We start from the raw sequence: 24,405 nt of genomic DNA on the forward strand, positions 1-24,405 counted from the left end.
CACCTGTGGAGACTCCTGTGGTTGACATGCATGTTATCAGGAGGAGATTCAGGCCACAGCTGGTGTACTGTCTGATTTAAGACCCTTCAGACAGAGCTAGAGTTTACAAGCTCCACTGAAGGAGGCTTTAAAGAGCTCGTCTGTGACCATTAAGCTCCTGAAATTCATGTACATTCCAAATGCATGATCTCTGATACTAGGTGTAGACAGACCCGCAGGTGAAGAACACGACCTTTCAGCTGTGGCTCTGCTCGGCCGTATACGTGGGTTCAAGACCCAATCAGAGCTTATCAGAGCTCTTCAGCTTATGTAATGGACCCTGCGGCCTTTCACAGGGCAAGTGGAAAAAGTGTGTGTGTGTGTGCGTGTATGCTTGTGTTGTTGTGTAAGGGTCAAATTTCTGAAAATGTAAATTCATTTGAAATTAATCTTTTATTTCACATCTATTCTATTCTATTCTAATGTTTTGTTCTGTCATTCAAAACTGGGACAAATTTTTTTATTTAGGTTTAAGATTAATGTAATGTATCTGAAATTATTGCGATTTTTCTTATTCACTGTTTAACCATCTTTATGCTCATCTAAACATTTTTAGTTTCCGTAAATGTCGATCAACTTACAGTGTAAGACTTGTCGCTTTCCATTGTCAATTGCGCTCATTCCTGTTGCGTGTTTTCAATCTGGCAACCCACGTGTGCGCCGAGTCTGATGACGAGAGAAACAACACCCTCCAATATTTAGAATTTGGACTGCAGTACCAATTTCAACCACTAATATTACATACTGCACCTTTAAACTGAATAATGTACAGGTGTTTGTGAGGGTTAAAGCCCGTTCACACCAACCACTGTCAAGTAACCAAGTTTTGATCATCTAGTTGAAATCTAGTTTTTATAATCGTTCTAATTCTAGGAGAGTAGTGAAGTCCATATCACCATTATTACACATGAGGAATGATACAGAGGGTTATGTTCTGATTGATTTTGTCAAGATGATGAATAATAAAGCGCCATTAAAGAACTTGAGCATTTAAAGCAGCGGATGACAGTGCACTTACAATAGGTTATCGCCCGTTGGTGTGGACACTATAGTTTTTGCTGTGAACTGGCCTTCAGTAGTAGTAGAGTTGGCTAAAGTAAATATTGCTTCTATGAAAGGTCCGTACCAATACATCTTCAAATGTCTCTGTGTGTGCATTCATTAAAAATATTGAATAAAACGAGGGAGGGTTGGTACTCCTTAAATTCAGCCATTCAGCACTTTGTCAGAATGCACAAATACAATTACATGTAATCACATCCAAATCCCTCTCTTCCTTTCATCCCTTCCCTCTCTCTCTCCTCATTCCATCACTCCGTGGTCTCCAGCTGCTTGTCTCTCCATCACGGGCTCGGCCACAAATGAACAGCCCGCGTGTTCAGTTACGCCGCCGCTGATATCATTACGCCTGCACGCCTGTCAGAGAGATAGATGGAGGAGAGGGAGAGGGAGAGAGGGGTGGAGTGAGGGGGTGGAGGGTCAGACGAGTGTGACGGGAATATAAAGATCTGAGGATCTACCTTTCACGGCCTTCCTTGTTTCTTTTTCTTTTTGAAATCAGTTTCTCTTTATTTAAAGTCAGGATGTTCACCTGACACATTGACCCCCCCAAAATAATCAGACACTTAATGGGATAATTCACCCTAAAATGGAAATTATTTCACCATTTACAGAATGTTATATGTTTCTTTTGTAGAACACGTACAATAATCTTCAAAATATCTTCTTATATGTTCAATTTTAAACTTTGATTTCTTTAAAATTTTGTTTTCATTTTAGATTGTAATTTTGTTGTTTTAGTCATTTTAAGTTTTAAAAAATGTCTATATAAATTATAATTATATAGTTATAATTTTTTGTAGTTATATATATATAGTATATATGTATATATATATAAAATGTTAGGATAGTTGCATTTTTTGCATATGCATTTTAATCTATGAATTAATCTACTGCATCACATTAATGTACATTTTACTGTATGGTGCTACTGCTAACATTGATAAGCCAGTATCATATGTGTCATATTTGTACATTTTAATTTTAATTCAACTCAATACATTTTAATGTGGGAGGACCAATGAAACATTTAACTTTAGTTTATTAAAGTTTATTTTCTTTAGTGTATGGATTTTTTTTTTTTTTTAGATCAAAACTATTCTTAGGCCTTTATAATAAAGAATGAACAAATATGCAAGGCCATAAGGTTTCTGCCCTGCGGACTGTCATGTTATGAATCAGACTTTAAAAACCTGCGTTCGGAGTGACAGGGAGTGAAGAGGCTCAACTGGATCAGTGGTAACACACTTTGGAGAGGCTTTTAAATGAAAATATGAAAGGTGAGAAAAGTGTGCGTTGAAGCGTGAAGAGAGATAATGAATGTGGGATCCTCACAGTGCAGTGGGACGTGAATGTGATGGGATTTAGAGTCCAGTAACAGTCATTCCAACAAGAAAGGAGAGCTGGAAAAACTTATGGTCAATGATCAGTTTAATATGGATGTTTTGAAATTCTTCATCAAGTGTGCTCTGTCCTTTATGCATTTGTTGGGCCATTTGAAAAGAATGATTAATGTGAACTTAATCAGATGTAGGGCACAAAGAGGTCTTATTTAGCACACTGCTCTGTATTTCATCATGAAAGTATTTGTAGAGACATAATCCCATTGGTGCAATGTAGAGACGATCTCTGAACGCACACACATAAGATGTAGGAATAGAAATTGTACAGGATTTAGGAAGATTAATTTTGACCTTGTTAGGGTTCATCGTTATTAATTGTGTGTGCGTGTGTGTGTGCGTGTGTGTACAGGTTTAATATACTTGGTAAAACCTTTGTAAAACAAAAAAAAAGGATAGTAAAACCTGAGCTCACCTTTTGGGGACCAGCCACCGAATGTTGTTTTATAATGTTACAAGTTGTGGTGGAAATCCAGTGAGGGAAAAAGAAAGTGATGTCTACCCTCAGAACAGACTATAATCACAATCTTACAAATTATTCTAATTCAAACTTTCAGGGAAAATGTTTTTTTTAGACCAATTTACATCGTTCCTGCACCCCTGGCTATCCAGTTTCAATCTCTGCGTCTGAAATCGCATTCTGAGAAGGATCTTACTTCACGACCATTAAAAAAGTACGCTCCATCTATAGTATAAATATGGGTAGTGTGAATGAAATTCAGACGTACTACGTTCGCCATGTTGTTACTGTCACATGACCTGTCAGTTGTGTCGCTTTACTGCCATTCATAAATCCTCTCCCGTGGCCTCATGGGACAGTAAAGTGTCCATCGAACGCAAACTTCAGAATCCTGACGGAAGTACAGTAGGTCATCGGGGGAATCTTCGCATACTGTTCTTCAAATATTGTGTATTTGGACATACTTTTCTTTTGGTGTGTTGTTTTTCATATACTATATTCAGGAAGTGTTCAATTTCTGATGCAGAGTATCATTCTTTCTGTACTTTCACACTCTCTCTTGTGTAACGTGTGATTGATTGATGTGTGACTGGGTTATTCTGAGCTTATGATGTCACTGGGTTACATAACAATTCATGCTTATCGATTTTCTCTCTGAATGTGTGTGTGTGTGTGTGTGTGTGTGTGTGTGTGTGTGTGTGTGTGTGTGTGTGTGTGTGTGTGTGTGTGTATGTGTGTGAAAACTCATTCATATTTATCTCATTGCCTCTCATTCTGTTGGTACACACTGTTGTCTATTGACTAGGCTAAATATGGTATTTTCCCAATAGATGTGTTTCACGTGGCTTTGGTGATTTTATGTTAAATTAATGAATGATTCTGGCAAATAATTTCTCATTTATTTAATCAGACTATTAAAAAAAACTATAAAAAGTGCATTTACCTATAGGCTGTACTGCTATAATTGATTTGTGACATTGCATTCTAGTGCCTCATCCAATCAGATTTATAATGCATTACTGTTTTGAGATGTTTTGACTTTGAATTAGTTCTTTTAATTTGAGCATAATTGAGATATTATAGTTTGTATTAATAATTAAATTAATAATCAGTTTTTATTTTTATATTTTATATAAAATAAATATATTTTATATTTTAGTTAAAGTTGAGTAATTTTGATGTTTATTTTTTCATTTTGTATACTTTAAAATCTTTTTTAAATGTTTTGTTTTGTTTTGTTTGTTATTTTAGTTTATTTGATTACACTGAATTAAAAAGTTGAAAAAAGAATAGAAATGTTGTCTTGGCAACTAGCTGAAATTAAATATTTTCTTTTTCTTTTTTTTCAGTTACATTTATTTTATGAAAAAAAAAACTGAGAAAAAAATGGTCAGACATTGCTTGTAAATTTCACAAATAATTACAAAGTAACACTGAATTAAGCATTACATTTCAGTAGAAAGACTGAAATGGCATTTATTTTGGTTTATTTGTTATGAATAATCTTTTGGATGCATCCATCAAATTCCCCCAAATAAGGAAATAATCAAATGTGAAGAAGTGCCTTCTAATCAAATGTGAAGAATAAACACCTTGATTATGTCATTTACTTGACTTATTATTATGAGCACATGGTTATGTGATTTATTGTAATTAAATATAAATGTATCTATTAATGGACAACATGCATATATATAATTTAACATAAATATATATTTATTTGATATATACTGTAATATAAAAATATTTTTTAATATACAATTGCACTGTCTTTCTAACTGAACTAAGGCCTGATCCTGGCTTAGTCTAAACCCTGTCTGTGAAACCAGGCCAATGTTTTGTTTTGTATCAGGAGTGTGGCCCTTGAGCTTTGAGCCAAAGTTGAATCGCTGCTCTAATGTTCTTTTGTGTGTGTGTGTTTCCAGATTATTTCTTGGAGCTGTTGAATCGTTCTGAAGCGTCACTCCAGACTTCCTTTCAGACTGGGTTTGGACCTCTCTTCTCCCAAATCACGAAGGTGTTTCAGGATCTGTACTCAGACCTCCGGCGCTACTATCGAGGGTCCAACCTCAATCTCGAGGAGGCTCTGAATGAATTCTGGGCCCGTCTGCTGGAAAGACTCTTTAAAGCTTTAAACCCTCAGTACAGCATTGGAGAGGACTACCTGGAGTGTGTAGCCAAGCAGTCCGAAACGCTGAAGCCCTTTGGAGACACTCCCAGAGAGCTCAAGACCAAAGTCACACGCACGGTTATTGCAGCCAGAACATTCGCGCAGGGTCTGGTGATCAGCGGAGATGTGGTCCGGAAGGTTTCACAGGTAGGTAACTTTCACTTTCTGTGTCTTCAAAGAACTTTTCCACCATAATCTATAATGTTTTGTCCCAACCACCTTGATATAGAGACATTTTGCCTGTCACTTGGCTGCTTTTTCCATCACTTTGCACTGAGTAGCCCAGTTTATATCATGATGTCTCATCGGTCCACTTCACTACCGTATACACTTCCGTTCAAAAGTTTGGGGTCCTTAGATTATTTTTTTAATGTTTTTGAAAGAAGTCTCTTTTGCTCAACAAGGCTGCATTTATTTGATAAAAATAAATAAATAGAATAAATGCAAATAAACTTTTGATTAGTTTAATGTGCCCTTGCTGAATAAAAACCCTTTAAAAATGTTATAGGTCCCAAACTTTTGAACGGGAGTGTAGCTATATATTAAAGGGATGGCAAACGATTCCTTTTATATACAGCTACACTCCTGTTCAAAATTTAAATGATTACACTTTTTATATATTTACCCTCGCATGATTCCCATATGCAGTTATTTCTTCTCTGGGACAAAAAAAAATGAGAAATTACAGAAGAATCACCACACATCTCTTATAGTGAATGTCAACTCTAAAAGTACCATAAAAGTAGGGCTGTAAACGATTAATCGCGATTAATCGAAACCAAAATAAAAGTTTGTGTTTACATAATATATGTGTGTGTATTGTGTATAATTATTTTGTATATATAAATACACACACATGCATGTATATATTTGAGAAATATTTGCATTTATATACTGCATATATATTTTTATATTATTTATATTATATATAAATAGAACTATTTTATATATAAATAACACATTTTTCTTAAATATATACATGCATGTGTGTGTATTTATATATACAAAATAATTATACACAATACACACACATATATTATGTAAACACAAACTTTTATTTTGGATTCGATTAATCGCGATTAATCATTTACAGCCCTACATAAAAGTATCATAAAAGTGATCCATATAACTTGTGCACTATATTAACAGCATGTAGGTTTGAAACAGCATAGCGTTGAGTAAATAATTTAGCATTTTGGTGTGAACTATTCTTTTAAAAATCAAATATGTTGGGACTTGAGACTGATTTCACGACACATATCTTGATACTGGAAACTTGTTGTTTCGCGCCTGGTTATAGATTTCAGAAACATTTCCTTCTCAGTATTCATTGTATTCGTATTTTATACCTGTGGCAATGTACAAACCCAATACCACTTAGAACCGAGACACAAACAGACACAAACGCATGTTGAAGCGTTGTGGGAAACCGCGTAGGATCAATGCATCAGGAAAACAAGACAAAATGAATATCCCTGAGGCTGTGGCAATCAATGTACATATAAACACACCCACACACACAGACACACTGCAACAAAACTATTGCATCTATCCAATTAATGCTGACATTAGATGGAGAGATGCTCGCAACTTCAGTCTTTACAGGTTCATCCAAACTGTACTTCGTTCCTTGTAAACACCGTTTATTGTTGTTTGAAATCCTTGGAGGCAAAACCCAATTTCCTTACCCAATAAAAGTGCCGGTATTTTCTGACACTTTAAAGTAAAAAATGTAAATGAAACCTAAAATGTACCGCAGACACAGCACAAGACCCTATTATTGCAATATATTACATTGCAGGGAGACAGTAAGTGTAGTGACGGATCAAACCTGAGTCTCATTCTTTGATAGTTTGGAGTTTACTCACCAGTTGGAGAGGAAATGGCAAGCTACTTATATTTTGAAAGTAGTTCAATGCTCAATGTCTCAATGCTTTATATGAGAGAGAATACACATTTAGTGTGTTTGATCAGTGTCATTCAGCGAACTACAGTGATATGCGTTTTCTTACATTAGTTGTTGAAAAAGTAGGCCTATGTTTCTGTGAAAATATGATTGTGTAGAAATTGAATTCTGGGTAAGTCCTTCTCATTCTCTCAACCCTTGAAACTTCTATTAGCAAGAAATACTTCACCCAAAGATAAACAATCGTATCATTATTTACTCACTCTCGTGTCGTTCCAAACCGTGTTGAACCGTGCTGCTTGTTTCTGTACTAGATAGAGATTCAGACAGTTTCACAAAGGGTTAAAAACATGTTACATTATCACTGATAAAAGGGTAGAAGATCTTTGATTTCTTTTTATTGCTGTTGTCCACTTTGGTTTATCTGTTGTTTACTTCTCATTCTTTTCCTCCGCTTTTCCTCTCCTCTTCTCGATTCTCTTCTCTCCTGAAATCTAAATGAGTAGTGAAGGGAACCTAACTCTGTGTCTGACCTCTTCAAAGTAAGTCAAGGTTGACAACACAGAGAAACTGCCAGCACTGCATATTGAAAAGGGCAGTGTGTGTGTGTGTGTGCGTGTGTGTGCAGCCCGATCTCATGAAAGTGCGTATCTATACGACGAATGTTATTTCTCGTGCCATTTATATGCCAAAAATAGTTTTTGCATGCATATTATACAGTTTTCGCGTGCATATGATACACACTTTACGGCGTGTAATACGCACCCCACCCCTAATCCTACCCAAGGGTTTTTTAGTGCGTAGCAAATGCACGCAAAAAACATTTTTGCCGTATAAATGGTACGAGAAATAACATTCGTGGTATAGATACGCACTTTCATGAGATCGTGTGTGTGTATGTGTGTGCGTGTGTGTGTTTGTTAGTGTGTGTGTGTGTGTGTGTTTGTGTGTGTGTGTGTGTGTGTGTGTGTGTGTGTGTGTGTGTGTGTGTGTGTGTGTGTGCGTGCGTGCGTGCGTGCGTGCGTGCGTGTGTGTGTGTGTGTGTGTGTGTGTGTGTGTGTGTGTGTGTGTGTGTGTGTGTGTGTGTGTGTGTGTGTGTGTGTGTGTGTGTGTGTGTATGTGTGTGTGTGTGTGTGTGTGTGTGTGTGTGTGTGTGTGTGGGAAAAGTGGGAAAAGTATTGATTTTTGCAGTTCAGTTCCAGTCTGTTTTGTCTGACCAAGAGATATTTTTTAACCCCAGCATGTAAGAGGGAAACTAGGCAGAGAAGAAAATCCCAGAATGCACTGCACATCACACATAATCAATTACACTTTGCACTAGGTGACTAAATAAGGTGTATTGTTATCCCATTGGCTGGCGCTTATCTGACACACTTAACGTTTTGATTGCAGCAAATCAGTTCCAACAACTCAGGATTAATATTCATGAGCCCATGCCGCAGCCTGTCAGACATTAGTATGTTTTATATTGTTATTAGAATTTGTTTTTATTTTTAGTAATTTTTTACAGAAACTTTAAATGTCCAATAATGTCTCGAACACCACCACCAGCCAAAATTTCTGTTTAATATGACAAATAAGCATTCATACATTTTCATTCATTGCCATGTTTTTGTTCTAATTACTAAAGTTCTGTCATAATAATGCTTGCTTGGCTGATGTTTCATTAACAGTTTAGTTGTTATTCTTTCAAATTACATCACATATCTTTGTACTAGGAAAAAAAATGAATCAAAACTGTTTGAAGAGAAGCTGATTGGGATGGGGATATGCGTGTGTCAAAAGTCTGACAAGTTTACTAACCAATGGGCATTATTATTATAAAAAAATTACTTCATATTTGTATGTGCCAAGTATTTTATGTTTATTTGCGTATTATGCTGTTAGCTTAGCAACATGCTAATGTCAAACTTGCACTTGCACTATTTATGTGAAGTGCAGTGTTGCTGCCGGTGTAGGATTGTCCAGATATAGGCAGTATCAGCGTACAGAAAGACAAACAACTAAAGGTTTTGGAATAACACTATTTTGTGTGGATGCGCTCGACTTGAGTGTTCTACTTTTGCTTTGTTCTCTTCTGCTGAGGGTTTGGTTAAACATACTGTCTTATCGTTTGCTCTCTGGAAGTGATTGTTTTGCAATAAGACAAAGATAAAACCCTGTTTCTTTTATATTCGAAAGTTGATCTCCGGTTAGTGCCCTCTTTCCCTTATGCCTACATGCATTTCTGTTAAATAATGCATCATTCTATTCTGTTATACTCATTCATAATTGTATCATTCATTACGTGCGGCAATTCTCTTAATGGATTGTTCTGGCTTCAATAAAAGTTCATCTCTATCAACAGCATTTGTGGAAAAATGTCGATTACCACAGAAATGAATTTAGACTCATCCATCGTTTCTCTTTTAAGCAATAATCGCGGTTATAGTGACATACTTACAATGGAAGTAAACCAGGCCAACATTCCAAAGGCTTTAAGAGAAGAAATGTGAAGCCTATAAATTATTCAGTAAAACCCTTATTAATTAAGTTGTAAAGTCATCTAAATTGTGCTTTTTGGTGTTGGACTACTTTTATTAGGTGGATGAATGTTTGGCTACTGACATAGTTTCTAGTTTGAGTTTGCTTCAAAGATATACAGTACGTGAACTTTGACAGGACTGAAAACAGTAGCCTACAGCAGAAACTGAGTGTGATTTCTTTTTTGTTTGTGTAATTTTGTTGTGCTTTTTGTAATTTTTGTTTTGTATTTATTAAATATTATTATTTTAATTTTTATTTAATTTTTAGTTTTAGTTTTAGTTTAATTTAGTTTGTGGTTTTTATTTAGTTCCAGTTAGTAATTTTGGTGCTTCAACTTAAATGTATTTCAGTTATTTGCCAAGGCAATGTTTCTAATTTTGTGTTTTGCGTTTTAAGTGTTTTATCTAATATTTAAAATAAAATGTTATTTCCACTTTATTTCCATTGACAATTTTTTTTAATAGTTTAAGTTTTAGTTAAAGGGATAGTTCACCCAAAAATGAAAACTCTGTCATTAATTACTCACCCTCGTGTCGTTCCTTACCCGTAAGACTTTCATTCATCTTCAGAACACAAATAAAGATTTTTTATTAAATCTGAGATCTTTCTGTACCATCATAGACATCTACGCAACTGACACTTTCAAGCCCCAGAAAGGTAGTAAAGACATCATTAAACTAATCATGTGACTCCAGTGGTTTAACCTCAATTTTATGAAGCGATGTGAGTGCTTTGTTTGTGTAAAAAAAAAATAATAACCTTGAAGCTTATTTCTGCCACAGAATTACATTTTTCAATAATTGAGACTTTAAATCTCTTAAGTCAGAATTTTTTTCTTGCAGTTGCGACTTTTTATCTCATAGTTTTTACTTTTTTGTCACAATTTTGAGTTTACATCTTGCAATTCTGACTTTTTTTTCACTCAGAATTGCGAGTAATAATGTCAGAATTTTGAGATATAAACTCGCAATTGTGAGAATTAAAGTCAGACTTGCAATAATTAAAGTAAATATTTGCAAGATATAAACTCTAATATAAACTTTATATTAGTTACTTTATTACTTTACACTTTATTATAAAGTTTATATCCCGTAATTCTGACTTCTTTTCTCATAATTGTGAGATATGAATTGAGTTATATTCTGAGGAAAAGTCAGCTCACAATTCAGACATTTTCTTGCAATTGTGAGTTTATATCTCACAATTCAGAGAAAAAATTATGTCAGAATTGCAAGATGAAAAAAAGTCAGAATTATGAGATAAAAAAATTGTATTTACCTTTTTTACTTTGTTATTCAGTGGCGGAAATAAGCTTCCATATAATCCATATACTCGTACTTTTGCATGATACGTACACGTATCATGCAAAAGCAATCGTTTTTGGTCACCAAAGCCGTTGTAGAAATCCTCTGGCCATTTTTCATTTATTCAGTGAGCTAAAGTGTCCTAATAATTGCATTTAATTGGTCATGTGATCTAAAAAATCTGCCGCCATGAGGCGACCCACTCCATGTAGAATAAGACAGCTTGTGTTAGGCTGGATTCTGGATTCTGATTCTCATTATGAATGATTTCAAATATTTTTTTCATTCTTCCAACACACACACTTATAAATTGTTTGGGGTCATTCAGGTTGAATATACGAAGATGAAAAAAAAAGAACGAGTTTTGGAGGAAAGAAAGAAGTATTAGGGGAGTATTAGACTGAAATGAAGGAAGGAAATGAAAGAATAAAAGAGCGATGAGCACAGCTGGTCTTCCTTCTTTCCTCTTTAGTCATTCCTGTGTTTTATTCATTTTTATTAAGGACGGCATGTGCTCCCCGTGTCTTCAGAAGTAGTCCAGTCGCCGAACACTGAGAGGAGCGCAGCCATATTTCTTTCTAATTACTTAAGAGAAGGTCGTCTATAAAAAGAGCACATCTAGACCCCGACCACATGCGCACATCCTTTATCAGACGTGCCATTTAAGAACACAAGCACAAGTAGAGCCTTATAAAACAGACAAGAGATGGGAAAACATTGGCAAGAACCTTCAGAATATGTTAATGAATTAATAAATCAAACAGAGGTGGAAACTCTTTATAGAAGACCAATTATGTTTTTTTCATTTCCACTTTCTTTAGTGTGTAATGTTGCTGTGTAAGCATGAAAAAGCTCTGCAAAGTCTCTCCGAAAGGGAGATATTCTCTATATCAGTAAGCGCTGTTTCTGAACTCTCTAAAACGCCTCCATTGTAGTCTTTCATTTTCATCGGTGAATGTACAACACAATATTCCTCATTTAAATCATTTGTTCAATAATGTACGCCAAAATAAAAGTGGCGAGGTCTGGTTGAGGTGCGTTAGTAGTGTGTTGAAATTTCTGTGAAGCGGTTGACCAACACACTAGTCCAGCCGACCAATCAGAGCACATTACGCTTTTCGGGAAGGAGGGGCTTCATAAGGACAGGAACTAAACAGAAAGTTACTGGCAGACTGGGAAGAGAGGTGCTGCAATAATGTGTTTTTTTGAACATTCAAGCAAGAACCTATTCTAGTAGAGCCTATAAAAACAAAATCAAGACTTTGTAAAATGGCATAATATATAGGTCTTCTTTAAAAATAAAGTGGTTCATACAAATCCAGTGTAAATGTGTTTTGGTGGAGATACCATGGTATTCTTTGAAGTACATTACAGTACAATATTAAACCTTGCGAAAAACATGCTCTGGTAGTATCATGGTACAGTGATGGTATCTGATGGTAATATGATGGTATTCTGAAATAGACCATGGTACTAACCCTAATGTATTCCATGGTATTGTCATATTACTCCATAGTTCTCCCATTGTAGATCTAAAAAACATGGTAGTGCATGGTAATTTTTTTAAGTGTACATAACATTGCACAAGTAAAAATGGGTTGTGAATGCCATTTTATGTGAATTACTGTAGCATTTGAATATGGTAATCAAACAGCAATATTTTGCAAATATTATGTCTGTGCAATTGATTATACAGCTGTAGTGGAATAAATAGCACGAATCCTCTGAAAAACAGGGATTTTGTGGGATAGGATGAGCCCAGGCGAAAAATCTAGAGCAGACAAACACAGTGGACCTCACAGGATCAGGCCTTCGGCTTTCCAACGCAGATTCATCACAGCTGGGAATGTGGAAACAAGGCATCAGGAGTCAATTGTTTTGGCTTTAAGGGTCCATTGAATGCAGAAAGCTATATGAGAGAATGGCTCAATGTCAGTTGTGATGTGTGTGTTAACATTGCTAATTTCACTGCACAAAAACATGTGCATTTATTAAACATCATTAAATAAGATCAATTGTATTAGAGAAATTGCATTAGATATTAAGACTTCTTTTCAGAGAATACACCACTATTCAAAAGTTTGGCGTCAACACATTTGTTTTCTTTTGGTAAGAAATGGATACTTTTATTCAGCAAGTGCTCATTAAAATGATCAAAAGTGACAGTAAAGACATTTATAATGTTACAAAAGATTTCTATTTTTTCTTTTCTTTAAAAAAATGTTTTCTATTTGTCTATTTATGTATCAACTTTCACAAAATATTAAGTAGCATAATTGTTTTCAACATTGATAACAATAAGAAATGTTTCTTGAGCATCAAATCAGCATATTAGAATGATTTCTGAAGGATCATGTGACACTGACTAATGATGCTGGAAAGGAATAAGTTACATTTTAAAATATATTCAAATGAAAAACAGTTATTTTAAATTGTAATCATTTTTCACAACATTACAGTTTTTACTATACTTTTCATCAAATAAGGCAGCCTTGGTGAGCATTAGAAGTTTCATGTATTAAACATTTTACAGACCCCAAATTTTTAACATTTTTGGCTATTTCACATCATTAATGTGACTAATTTGTGTATTTGATTAGAGTATTATAAAAACTGCAGAATCATAAATGTTTCTTTATTGCATGTTAAATGTTTCATACATTTCCTTCTATGTTCCAGTTTAAAAACATCAACCAAATTTTCAAAGTGATCTCAGACTTTTGGACCCCAAAAAAATATATTCTCTAAAAACAAGTATTATTACCTTGCACATTTTTTATGAACTAATATGTGTATCTCTGAATCTGTTCTTCTGCTTCATGTGGATTTGACTAATTTCCCCAAAGCAAAACATAACTATGGATTGTTCACAAAAAGGGCAATGAGAGCAATAAGCTCCAGCGATATTTTTAACCATAGTCTGAGCTCTCAAGAGAACAAGTTATCTTCTCTGAAATTGTCACCCAATGTTGTGAAATAGCTCAGTGACACTCTAACTTTATCTGACTGGATTTTTGTCTTTGTAGATACTGATAAAGATTACATTTTTGGAAATAGACAAGGTGATTATCTCAAGTATACATTAAATGTGAAACTCCACAACCCATGTTAATGTTTAATGTGACAGATTTCACACAGCCTTTTCTTAATACCTTGACTGTAAAAAGGCACATTGCTAAGGGACTATTGTCTATATATGGGATGCATTAAACTGATCAAAAGCGACATATAAGACTTTTTACATTCTTACAAAAAAAATCAAATAAATGCTGTATGGTTTATTCATCGAAGACTCCATTTCCACAAATTTTTTGAGCACTAAAACAACACATTACAATGATTTCTTGAAGGACCATGTATCTGAAATTCAGCTTTGCCATCACAGGAATAAACTGCATTTTAAAATGTATTAAAATAGTTATTTTTAAATTGTACAATATTACTGATTTATTGTATTTTTTATCAAATAAGCGCTGCCTTGATAAGCATAAGAGACTTCTTTAAAAAAAAACTGAAGTAAAATAAAATAAAACAGTAATATTAACAGTAGGCTACTAGATTTGTCCAGACCAACAACCCTGTTTAAAGCACATAAAATGTCATATGATATCTGGGAATGAATGTCAAAAGAACAGGTTCAGAAAAATCAGTCAAACATCTCAATGTTAGTAAAGCCCACTTGAGAAAGATAACTTTGAATCTAACAGTTTTAACAACATTTGTCACACAATGGCATGACCTCAGCTTGTTTTAAAGGGGTTTTCCATGCAAACAGCATTCCTCAACCACTTTAGATAAACAGATATCACAGTAGGGCATTTCATCTTAATTGAGTCTAATTTAGTCTGGACTACTCTGAACTACTATTGGTGAGGAAGGTTTGGTCCAACAATTTTTAATTTCTGTCCAAGAAAAAAGTTCCAAACATGTTTCAGTTGGTTTCTGTTTTGTTACCCCAAAGCTCATGATCAGATTCACTCTAGTCTGTTTGGTATGTTTCCCCGACACATATTCCAGCAGTTCCTTCTAATTATCAGGAATCAGTGATACGCGTGTAATCTGCTCACTGGGGTGTCTGATTCAGAGCTGAAATTAATAACGTGAGGCGATAAGATGGGAACAGATAAAAGGATTACATTAGATACTGTTGCCGACATTAACCTCTAGCTATCGTAGCATTAGCTAAACCGCTAATTCCATTAAGCCCTTTGTTTTGGGATTTTGGTGCCAAATAGATTGTGGCATGTGCAGTCCTCATTAGGATGCAGAGGCTAGATAGTAGGGGTGTAACAATATATCGCAATACAAAAATGCATCAATAGCCTATGTATTGTGGATAGTGACAAAATATATGTGTATAGTTCACCCAAAATAATAATTACTGTGTGAGGAAAGTGTCAGTACCACATTACACTGCTATATATAATGTTGAATATAATGTATAATAATGCAATTGGGGGAATATTTGTGGGTCCTGATAATGCCAAATGTTTGATGTTACAAGTCCAAGCCTATTTATTTACAGTCACAATGTAATATCAAATTTAGCATTTTAATCAACAGTATATTTTTTGTTAACCTTTTACCATGTCTTTGAGTATTGCAAAAATATCATCGTGAGTTCAGTTTGGTGATATGTATCGTATCATGACATGAGGGTATCGTTACACCCCTATAAGATGGCTAGTAAAATACAGGCCTAGAGATTCTGTGAGTGCTTGGATTTGAGAGACATGGATATTTAACTCAAACTGGTCTGTACATGACGGATGAGCTCGTCTCACACCATTCTTTCTTCCATCTGCGGTCATTTTTTTAAATCATTCTGCAAGTATCAATGGTTTAAAATCTTAAACCTACAATGTTCCGAATCTCTGGGCACAAATTAGCAGTGTTTGGAAAGTATGACTCATTTCTGCGAATTTGGTTCCTCCAGACAGTTCCACATAAATGATTCAGTTATTCTCATGTGTTCCAGTTCAGTCTAATTGAGATTAACATGTCATATACGGTCACACTACAGTACTTTACTTGCACATTAAATAAGCATATTAAATATGAGACTCTGCTCAAGATCTCCCCTTGAACTAAAGCAAAAACATAATAGATAAAGAATTTAGTAATAAATCAATAAAAAAATAGATGCTGGAAGTATTGTCACGAAAGTGAGGTAAGCATGCACTTATATATCCTTGAAATGTGATTATATGAACAAGCTCATATACAAAATGTACGTTTACATTTACAAAAAATAAAAATATTGACATATTAATCAAATCTCACTCATTGCCTAAATTATATCTGATGTGGAGTGTGTTGCAGTAAGAGAAATATTTCATATTTGTGCCTTAAGCATAGTTCACTAGTCTTATGCAACTCATCCTTGTATTTACAGCAACCCTGATTTTGCTCATTAATAATTATTTGCATAAACAATACTAAAGGTCAAATCCTGACAGAAAAAAAGTGTTCATATCAAGTTCAGCACACTCTCAGCACAACAACTGGGTACAACAACTGGGGCTGTACCCTTTCAAAGATACTAATATGCACCCTTAAAGGAGAAGTTCACCCAAAAAAAAGGAAATTTATCCCATAATTTCCTCACCCTCAAGCCATCAACAGGCTAGGTTATGACTTTCTTATTTCAGCCAAACACAGAGTTATATGAAATATTATCCTGGCTCTTCCCAACTTTGTAATGGCATTGAATAGTGTCAGAGTTTTTGAAGCTCGTGCAAAAAGCACGTCGTCCACCCATAATCCATCATAAGTAATCCATACGGCTCCAGTGGGTTATTCTGGAGTAAAGTAATAGGTTTTCGTAAGCAAAGTATTATATTTAAATATTTGTATTATAAATATAATATTATATCATATTTAAAACTTTATAAACTATAATCACTGGCTTCTGGCAACGACCGTACATTCATTCACGAGAGAGTCGAGTTCCTGCGGAATGGTGACCTTTGACCCGACTTATGACGCATGCACTGACGTAGCTCTTCTTCTCTTATATCACAATCTTCCATCATTTTTTATTTTTTTAAACTTAGCATTTTACACTTCTAAATCGTGTTTTGCTCTATTCTCTGCGCTTCCGCATTCATCGATTCTCACCTGAGTTTACGCTACGCCCTACATCATACGTCATCACTAAGCATGGATTACTTTTATGATGGATGAATGTGCTTTTTGGAGCTTCAAAAACTCTGACGATATTCAATGCCATTACAAAGCTATAATTTAATATAACTCAAAATGTGTTTGGTTGAAAGAAGAAAGCCATATACACCTAGGATGGTTCGAGGGTGAGTAAATTCCTCAATTAATTTTTTTCATTTTTGAGTGAACTATTTCTTTAAGGTCACAGCTTTTGAGAGTTTATGAAATGCCCAGACCAATTCAATGAGCAAATAACACATTTGCAAATTGGTTCAATCAATTCATTTGATTCATACAAATTATAAATGTTTTTTTATTTTTTTATCACTATCTTGAGATTGTCCAGCCTGGCATTCCACTGAAGTCCACGAGGCTGAAGTCCAAATGTGGGTCCAGTGTCAGAACTGAATCTGAGCCGTTCACTGGCCAACACACTCTCTCTATCCTGCTCTGCTCTGATGAATCACAAGTGCTCAGAGGATTTGATGTGCCGTATTATCCTCCCTCAACTTGTTCTATCTTTTCCCTCTCTCACACTCTTCTCCTGTCCTCACTTTCCCTCCTCCCCGGAGCTTCCTGTGCATCTTCACACATCCTTCTCACATTCACTCCATTTGTCTATTCTCTATATTATCCCTATCTCATCTGATTTTTCTCGTTCTTCTCTTCTCTCCTCATTAAAGAGTGTGTGCTTGAGTCATCCTTCAGGTATCAAGCACTGCCAGGTCTCCCTGAAGTGTGTGTGTGTGTGTGTGTGTGTGTGTGTGTGTGTGTGTGTGTGTGTGTGTGTGTGTGTGTGTGTGTGTGTGTGTGTGTGTGTGTGTGTGAATCAAGTCTTTTTACCTCTGTCCAGTCCAGTTATTTATATCTCAACGTGTGACAAAAATATTATTCCTCCCTTGATGATGCCGGATCTCATTTTAAAGTGAAGTATATGTGCATATTAATATCTAGAGCGAAGCGAATCTGCTACCCATGTGGCGCCTTTCCCAGTCACATTACTACAGTTCAACAAACAAAAAGTACTTACATTTTAGACACAATATTGCCATTTACGCAGTCTATTTTTGCTCCGCCGACGAAGCCACAGCAGAATTGACTGTTGCTCGTTTCCTAGCATCCTCTTTTTTTCATCCAGGTTTAATATAATGGACCATGGAGTCTACTTTTATCAGGCTGAACACACACTGTATGACAGAACTGCAGCTCAGCATTAACTGCACTGATGTCATCTGGGGTTACTTGTCTGTTTCGATTTGAATTTAAAAGTATAATTTTCAATGCAATACAAATTTATTCGCATCACTTTCTGAACGACTCAGAGTTGATAATAAAAGGAACGCATGTGATTCCAAGTGTTTCGTCTGGTCGCGTTGAAGGTTTTGATTAAATATTGTTCAGAACCGGTTGCTTCACATAAGTCATTGCAATACACAGTTACTGACATTCAGCTTTGTGAAAATGTGTCAAAGTTGCAAGGCACAGCTGCCCCGATGTTTCATGCAGCCTAATGTTAGGACAGAACGAATAAAGTTATATGTACTGAAACCAAATGTCTTGCTGACTGTATTTACATTTACACCTAAACAAAAACTAGTTTTGCCTTTTAATATCCATGAAATTACATTCATTTAAATATATATACAAGCAAATGTCAAGTGTTTCTTTCCTTTCCGAGTTGCACTACTTTTCCCTAAGGGGCCCTGAATAAATCATCCCATGCTTTGGCATCAGAAGGGTGGAGGTTTCTGATAAAAATGGTGGATATTGTGAAAGATGCCTTTGACCTCATGAGGTTACTCTCAGAGACTATCTGTAGAGAAGCATGATATTATGCAATACAAAAATGTATCATCCCACATCCTTGGACCTCATGGGAAACTGTAGGAACTGACAAAGACTTATTTGTGGATTGTAATTATCAGTCGTATTTATTATGTGTGACACAAAACAATTCAGGGCATTTTCTTTGGTTACATGAGTCAGTATAGATATGCTTCCGCTGTTCTTTCATTTCTTTGTCTCTCTCTTGCAGGTGTCTCTGAGGACTGAGTGTGTGCGTGCCGTCATGAAGCTGACGTACTGCCCTCACTGTAGCGGCGTTACCATCGCCAAGCCCTGCTCAAACTACTGTAAGAATGTCATGAAGGGCTGCCTTGCTAACCAAGCGGATCTGGACTCTGAGTGGAGGAACCTGGCAGGTGGGCGGGGCCAAGATAGACCCTTATAAGCCCTGTCTCGCATGGCACCCTAAACACTTGCAGTCTTCTTATGAGTCCATCCTTTTGTGATGTAACGCCGCTTTGACTGTCTGGAGCTCACTGCAGAACCTGATTTCTGTAGAACATGTTCCTGGATCAACATCTTTGTTGATCCTGGAAAAACATTCCAATTAACCAATCAAATTTGAGGGACAAGTGTCAAGTTTAGTCTTAAAACCAGGGTTAGGTGCTTCTACATCAGTGTTATTCAGCCGATCGTTTCCCTTTGCTTTTATGGATAACTAGGGTTAGGTTTAGGGGTAGGGATATGGTTTGGATAAAACATTTTTTGACAGGAATGTTGTTCCAGGATCAACAGAATATGTTGACCTAGGAATGTGTCTAATTCAGCAAAATCAGGATATGCAAAAATTGGGGTGCTCGCGGACACACTTTTGAAACCTAAAATAACAAATTGGACTCCCTATGGTCTTGTAGACTTAATGAACATGCGCACGCGGCGGCCATTGTAAGTCCATAATACCATAAGTGTATATAAAGTGTGCCACTTGGGACAGGGCCATAAAATACAACAGTTGGTTTCTGGAAGTAAAAATTCCATTAATTTTCTTCAGGGGGAATGATTTTAACTTTTAAACTTTTGAAGACAGACATGTGTTGAGCTCCAAGGTTGTTAGTTGATGGTATTCTTTTTCTGAAGCCATCAGTTCTCATTATTTATTTTTATTTTTAAATAATCGTGTTTAACAGTGGAATTCCTAGTACTGCGAAGAAAATGCCACCAATCTCAAGAGAGTCGCTGCGAGTAAATTGTACCAAAATGGCATGGATCGCTCTCTCCCAATCACTGCAAATGAGTCTGTCTCAATACAGCAAATTTAAAGGTAGGGTAGGCAATTTGTTAAAGCCCTTCAGAGCGTCTCCAAAGTCATGCCTTCTTCAAAACGCATGAACGCACACAGCAGAGTTTGCAAAGCGTCACGAGAGATGGCGTTAAATTAACTTATGTCTCAAAGCACATAACATTACAATAATTATGAACATAAACAACTTAAAGAGAGCTGACCTGTACCACCTGACTGCTGCAGATTCATTTCGGCGTTGATAGTGTTGCCATTGAAATGCAGAAATTCGAGTTACAAACTGTTCTGAGTATAACGTCATGGGTTTCCATCTCTTCCAAATTACAGTAGTTATGGCGTGAACTCGGCATAATCTTGTTTTGTTTCAAGAGGAACTGTAAAAGGTGTGCTAGGACATCGTATCATTGCATTCGGACCAAATTCAATGATTGGATGAACATTTTCCTACGCCTTCCATAGATGATATACATATAAATACATTTAGACCACTTAACGTGGAGATTGCTATCAGGATGTGAAGAGAATTTCAACCAGACTCACAAAAAAATGGGTTTGAAACAAATCACCTACCCTGCCTTTAAATTAATAATGTAATATTTTTATTTGATTGACATTTGCAATGTTTCATGGGATTGTAGTTATTCCCCTTATTAAAGCCATTAAGTACACAGTCTTTAACCTTTGTCTTTTTGTCTGAAATAAAATAATTTTTTTGCTTCAAATCAAATTTTATAATATTGTGATTTACCTGCAGTAGTTGGTTGGTTGTCAACATGATATAAAGACTCTGTGTTTGTGTGTAGATGCTATGCTGGAGGTGGTTGACAAACTGAGTCGGCCTTACAGTGTGGATTCGGTGGTTCTGTCTCTTCCAAAACGCATTGCTGAAGCTATTCTCTACATGCAAGACAACCTCAACACATTCAACAATAAGGTCAGTGGTGAACAAACAGACTTAAAGGAACACTCCGACTTTTTGGGACTTTAGCCTATCCACCGTATCCCCCAGAGTTAGATGAGTCCATACATACCTTTTTCATCTCCGTGCGTGCTATAAGTCTGTTTGACGCACCCACCGCTAGCCTAGCTTAGCACAAAGACTGGATGTAAATGGTTGCAGCTAGCATACTAATCCAAATAAGTGACAAAATAACGCAAACATTTTCCTATTTACATGTTGTGATTTGTATAGTCACAGAGTGTACAAAAAACAAAGTCACATGAGACACAGACATATTTTAACCATATAAATACTGGGAACTATATTCTCTGAAGGCGAAGCACTGCTACTTGGGCGGAGTGATAACCGCAGCACATGAGACATCTCAGGTGCTGCGGTTATCGCAGTGTTACAGCAGACATATAGCAGTGCTTCGCCTAGAATATAGTTCCCAGTATTTATACGGTTAAAATATGTCTGTCTCATTTGACTTTGTTTTTTGTACACTCTGTGACTATACAAATAACAACATGTAAATAGGAAAATGTTTGCGTTATTTTGTCACTTATTTGGATTAGTATGCTAGCTGCAACCATTTACATCCAGTCTTTGTGCTAAGCTAGGCTAGCGGTGGGTGCGTCAAACAGACTTATAGCACGCACGGAGATGAAAAAGGTATGTATGGACTTATCTAACTCTGGGGGATAAGGTGAATAGGCTAAAGTCCCAAAAAGTCGGAGTGTTCCTTTAACCTTTTATATATCATGAATTCTATAATATATCTTGAACCAAAGTTAACCAGAACCCTGTGCCAAAACCAATGCCATGATTTGTTGTTCTTCAGGTGCTTCAGGCATGTGGTTCTCCTGGTCAGAGCTCCGTCACTGGGGACCAGATCAAGCGAGGGAGGAACACAGCAGAAGAAGTCAGCAGCACGCCAGGAGCCCAGCTGGAGAAACTGGTGAGTGTGTTTAGATGGTGTACTCTAGCAGTTTTTGCTCCAGGACCCAGATTTTACATTAAACATAAAGTGGCAGCCCACCACAGTAACAAAATTGTTCATTATACAAAATGTCATAAAAATGTAATTCAAAACAGTTTTTTTAACCTGACATATGAAATAATAGTCAGAAAAATCTAATTAGGCAAAATATTGTCATATGTTTATCAAGTTTTCATGTTTTTAGTTGAGTACAATATTTGATGTCTTTTATGGTTCATATGGAATGATATAGGAGAATATGAAGCTCAAACTCGATGAGGGAAAAAAAAACGTTTATTATATAGGGTTAATATTACAGTGAACTGCAGGCTCAATAATATGCAAAATGATTAATGTTAGCATAATCTAAATTAGAATAATTTTGAAAATGCATAAACAATAGCAGAAGTGTTATTTAGTGGTATTTGATCACATTTTCTTTCTCTCAGTTATCCGATGTGTCCAGAATGCTGAGGGATATGATGCAATACTGGGTCCATTTACCCAGAAATCTGTGTGTGGATCGTGAGTCTGGGCCGAGTGATGTAGACAGATGTTGGAATGGAATGAATGTGGACAGGTAAATGCACATGAACAGCTCAATCAACCTCAGTTTTAATAGAAACACACACTGTGTTGCACAGCTGTACTGTCTTGTACAGTGACTACAAGATGGCTCTCTGTAGTTTATTTAATAGCGTTTTATACAAAATCTGCAGCTTTTTAAAAGCTGTGGAGCACAGATATTATCAGCAATGGAAAAATGCGTACTCAGATTTTGGTCTGTCTGTGATGTTGCCTGTTGATGATTGCATGCTGCTTTCTTATTGCGTCGTGTTCTGTCAGGTATCTGCCTGAAGTGATGGGAGACGGGTTGGCCAGTCAGATCAATAACCCTGAGGTGGAGATCGACATCACTAAACCAGACATGACTGTACGCAAACAGATCATGCAGCTTAAGATAATGATCAACCGACTGAAGTATGCCGCCAATGGAAATGATGTGGACTTCCAGGACACCAGTAAGTACTGTCTGATATACCTAACAAATTGAACAGAACTGAAAACTACTTATTTTGATACAAAAGAAGCGATACTAATTGATCGACGACTGGTCATTGACAACGTGATTTGGTTTTTTGGTAACACTTTACAATAAGGTTTCATTGGTTAATATTAGTTAACTACATTAGTTAACATGAACTAATAATGAACTGCACTTCTACACCATTTATAAATTTTTGTTCATGTTAATTTCTACATTTACTAATACATTATTAAAATCAAAAGTTGTATTAGTTAATGAACTGTGTACTAACATGAACTAACAATGAACGGCTGGATTTCTATTAACTAACGTTACAAAGATTAACTAATGCAGTAAGAAATGTATTGCTCATGGTTAGTTCATGTTAGTTAGTACATTAACTAGTGTTAAAAATGAGACCTTATTGTAAAGTGTTACGTTTTTTTTTTAAGGTTCATTAAAATGAACTGATTCACTAAAACGAATCAAATTTAAAACTAATTTTAAAAGTCTACATTCAGGATCCAAAAATGTAGTTAACTTTAAAAGCGTTGCTACTTTTTGTTAGTTATCTCCAACCCTGGAACGTAGCTTGGTCATTCCTGTGGAACATTCCTGAACTCTGTCTCACTTTAGCTCATTGTTTTCTCATCTTTAGGTGATGATATCAGCGGTTCAGGAAGTGGAATGTGTGTCGATGAACAATGTTCCCGTTTTCCGCGTTTAAATAATGCCCCAAACACGGAAAAACCCAACGTGTACGCCTATCAGCCGGGGATCAAGAAGGTGGTGAATGGAAGAAGCAGCCAGAACCTTCCTTGCGTCAGCCTCTACCTTCTCTCATTGGTCACAGTCCTGCTTAGGCGATAATTGACAGGCATTTCCACCAACTGGGACTGAGTACAGGACTGGGTTGGATTGTGGAGGGGCGGGGTTAGTCACATTGCCAAAAACAAACATACAAACATCAACAGAAACCGGCGAATGCATCACTTTTTTTGTCTTGAATAAGAACACCATGGAATAATATTCTTAGATCTGTGTACTTTTTTGTCTCTTATTTGATATATGACACCCCTAGAGCTGGTCTTTTGCTTGTCTTTATGTCTGTGGTGAAAAAGGTCTCTGAGAATGCTTCAATGATATCTATAACAATAGCTATGAAAACCCACCCCAACAAACAAAACATGCAGGTTTTTCCTATTCAAAACATATTTTAGGTTATATTTATTTATTAATTAAGACCCATAAAGATAAGACGTCTCAAAGCTTGAGAATGTCGTTCAACACTCGATCAAAGCAAATGAAAGAACCATTTGTTCTCCTTTATTTTAAAGCTTTC

General features: G+C 36.0%; 1 protein-coding gene across 2 annotated transcripts in view; it reads left to right on the top strand.

Annotated features, from left to right (window-relative positions):
- The window catches only part of gpc1b (glypican 1b), a 76,951-nt gene extending 52,546 nt beyond the window's left edge, over positions 1–24,405 (top strand). For both annotated transcript variants that reach the window (XM_079612047.1, XM_079612046.1), the window contains 7 exons: positions 4,884–5,275; positions 19,065–19,230; positions 20,918–21,048; positions 21,899–22,015; positions 22,486–22,616; positions 22,883–23,058; positions 23,722–24,405. In XM_079612047.1, coding sequence (XP_079468173.1) covers positions 4,884–5,275; positions 19,065–19,230; positions 20,918–21,048; positions 21,899–22,015; positions 22,486–22,616; positions 22,883–23,058; positions 23,722–23,933 — 1,325 coding nt within the window. In that variant the 3' untranslated portion in view covers positions 23,934–24,405. The remainder of the gene's footprint in view (positions 1–4,883; positions 5,276–19,064; positions 19,231–20,917; positions 21,049–21,898; positions 22,016–22,485; positions 22,617–22,882; positions 23,059–23,721) is intronic.

This window comes from Phoxinus phoxinus (assembly GCF_949152265.1).
Source record: "Phoxinus phoxinus genome assembly, chromosome: 5".
In the NCBI taxonomy this organism is placed as follows: domain Eukaryota; kingdom Metazoa; phylum Chordata; class Actinopteri; order Cypriniformes; family Leuciscidae; genus Phoxinus; species Phoxinus phoxinus.